The 2851-nt window shown below is 39.0% G+C and overlaps 1 protein-coding gene across 1 annotated transcript; it reads right to left on the bottom strand.

Annotated features, from left to right (window-relative positions):
- Positions 1 to 223: 223 nt before the first annotated feature.
- LOC125609951 lies at positions 224 to 2426 on the bottom strand. The gene is made up of 9 exons (XM_048781579.1): positions 2238 to 2426; positions 1569 to 1640; positions 1367 to 1472; positions 1162 to 1282; positions 972 to 1096; positions 803 to 884; positions 585 to 696; positions 352 to 509; positions 224 to 284 (listed from the first exon to the last, which is right to left on the bottom strand). The coding sequence occupies exons 1-9, from the start codon at positions 2424 to 2426 to the stop codon at positions 224 to 226; spliced, it is 1026 nt and encodes a 341-aa protein (XP_048637536.1).
- Positions 2427 to 2851: the final 425 nt, after the last annotated feature.

The following is a 2851-nucleotide window of genomic DNA, read 5'->3' as shown; positions in this document are numbered from 1 at the left end:
TTGATTGATATATAAAGAATGTTTTTTTTAAAGTACGGGTTCCATATGATATTAGTCGTTGTCCGGACGAACTAACTATCAGGTATTGCTTTGTCGGGTTGAAAAGCCTAGAGTTATATCCGATAGGAGTGTTGGTGTTCTTTGGTTGCTGGTCTAAGGCGATCTGAACTATTCTGAGAACCTCAGATCGACAATCGGGGAACATCGACCGTGTCATTTCCGATCATCTACGATCGGGGGTGTCACAGTCACTGTTGTCATAAACAGATAACCTTGCACAATACCTGTTATGAACAAATCAGAAGCTACTACATAGAAAGCAGAATGGAATATTGTGTCTAGAGTTCTTACTCTGGAACACCAGCTATGTTAACCTTTCCACATTTTGCACACATCAGAGAAGTTTGTCCTTTGGTAGCCTTAGTGTGGCATCCACTGCACGAAATATAATACCAAGCAGAGCCATGGAAGACATCATCAATCGTAGCCGTGCACTCAAAAAAAGCTTCCTGCGTCCCACCAAGTAATGTATAAGCTTACAAGCTTTTGATGATGAGATAAAAAATATATAGATTTACTGGTACCTTCGCAGATTCCTGCTTGATGTCGGAGAAAATTTCTCCAATTGTCAGTTGCTCACGTTTAGTGACCACATCCGCATTAACCTTCCCAACAACCTCTGGATAAGAGCCCAACCTGAGATAGAGTACAAAGTAGTATTTCGGTTTAGTGATTGGGAAGTGTTCATGGGCAGGTAACTTGATTTAGTGAAAGAGTAAATATAAAGTACATGAAAACTCACCAGGCGAAGTAATCAATGGTAGGCTGGACATCGTAGTCCATAAAAACTCGTGAGGAGGACATTGAGGTGAGGGCTAGAGTACCTGTGATATTACGGAAAACGCATTTAAAAAACTCAAACTGGACATGTATAAATGTTAGTAAGCAATAATAAAGCCTCAAATGAAAACCTCCTAGGCGCTTTGTGTTAACGGTCGTGATTAGCAACACGGTGGGAGTGGTTTCGCAGGACTTGAATTTTCTGCAGAACTCCGTTGCGACATTGTCCCAAAGGTAAACCTTAATCACAGGTCCACTGCAAAAAAAAAAACACTCATTGTTAAGAGAAGTACAGTGAAGTGGTGTCTTAGGAAAAAAAACCCATACTCATATAATTGCAGATGAACCAGAAGATGTCTCGCAGCTGCTATTTGCACTTCGTCAAGGACGGGACGTTCAGTGAGAGTATGTCCATTTACCAACTTCATGTGGCCAACAACATCTGTTACATTGTTCGGGAAATGTTAAGTTAGATGACTCCAAAAATACATCCAAACACATATTCACGGTAAACTACAGAGCTTACCGTAGAGGTCTCCTTTGAGGTCACAGTTTGCTTCAAAAACCTCGTACGAATGAAACAGGAATCTGTCTTCATCAAAAGGAGTGGTGATGTCCTCAAGAACCGACAGCTTAGAGTTCAATGATAATGACACGGTAACGGCATGATCAGAAACCCGATAAACCGACTTGTTGTTCTATCCATAGAAGTTGTCGAGCTTGTAAACTGTTCCTCGCTTCAGTTTACCCAAATATTGTTCAATACGCCCTGGCGAAATGAATCCTTGAATCACAGTTCCCTGTAAAGGAAAACATTAGACGGAAACGAAATAAATAACAAAACAAAATGTTTCTGAATATTTTAGTTGAGCAACGAACTTAGTTGTGTCCTAGAATTTCATGTTATCACAAAGGCATAATTATAAACTGAGACAATTTGTAAATTTCGTTATGATCTTTTAAATTTCATGTTATCTTTTATATCAAAACATCTTAGCCTACAATACGGTTTATAAATAGTTAATTATAAACCGAAAACAATTACAAAAATTATTGATGATCTATGAATCGGGTTATACAAAAACATCTAGTCGAGATTTTCGTTTCACACAGAGGCATAATTATAAACCGTAAATTATTTCTACAATTACGTTATTAAGATCACAAAATCACATAACCTGTTCGTCGATGAGGACACAGATGCATAATTTTAAACCGTAAATTATGTGAAACGCATAATATTCGTCGATGAGGACACAGAGGCATAATTATAAACCGTAAATTATGTGAAACGCATAATTATAAACCGTAAATTATTTCTAATTATGTGAAACGCATAATTATAAATCGTAAATTATTTCTACAATTACATTATTAAGATTACAAAGTCACATAACCTGTTCGTCGATGAGGAGCATCTCAAGGCCGATAAGAGTCTTCTTAATCGGATTCCAAGCCTCCCAGAAGTGGATCAGACGGAACCGCAGCTGAGTTTCGTGGGGACCCAGCGAGACATCTCGAAAGAGCATCACTTTTTCATCAGAGGCGGATAAGACGGGAGACTTCCCATTCGGTTTCGTCGCCATGGTTGATATTTTAGAAGTTGGTAGGGTTTGTGTTTGTACTGAGTAAAGAGAATCGGTATATAAAGAAGGATGAACATGAGGAGATGAATCGAAAACATAAAGACAAAATTGAATGATGAAATAAAAGAGGAGTTTCGTTGTGTAGAAGTTGATCGATCAGAGCTCTGTCTCTACGGTCTGAATCGGAGAAGATGAAGAGGCAGAGGCATAGACCCTCGAGAGCTCCATCTGCTCTAGGTTTCATCGAGACCTCCCGTGTTGTTTGGGTTTGTTGACTAAAGACAATAGAGTGAGGCCCGAAACACATAAAAAAAATACTCACCAAAGGCCCAAACGTAACAGAATGTGATTTAGCCCATGTGACGTGTCCAGACGAAATGTTGTGATTGGCTGATTATTTTGGGTGACGTGGCAGCCTATAATCA

Source organism: Brassica napus, chromosome A6 (genome assembly GCF_020379485.1).
Source record: "Brassica napus cultivar Da-Ae chromosome A6, Da-Ae, whole genome shotgun sequence".
NCBI classification, from domain to species: domain Eukaryota; kingdom Viridiplantae; phylum Streptophyta; class Magnoliopsida; order Brassicales; family Brassicaceae; genus Brassica; species Brassica napus.
Note: the sequence above shows the minus strand (reverse complement) of the source record. Positions and strands in the feature narration are given on the sequence as shown.

Excerpts from the sequence above, each read along its gene's own strand:
- LOC125609951 (XM_048781579.1), bottom strand. The coding sequence starts at position 2,426 with ATGGCGACGAAACCGAATGGGAAGTCTCCCGTCTTATCCGCCTCTGAT. Across the intron at positions 885-971 it reads TAACACAAAGCGCCTAGGAG|GTACTCTAGCCCTCACCTCA; the intron begins GTTTTCATTTGA and ends GTAATATCACAG. Across the intron at positions 697-802 it reads ACCATTGATTACTTCGCCTG|GTTGGGCTCTTATCCAGAGG; the intron begins GTGAGTTTTCAT and ends ACTCTATCTCAG.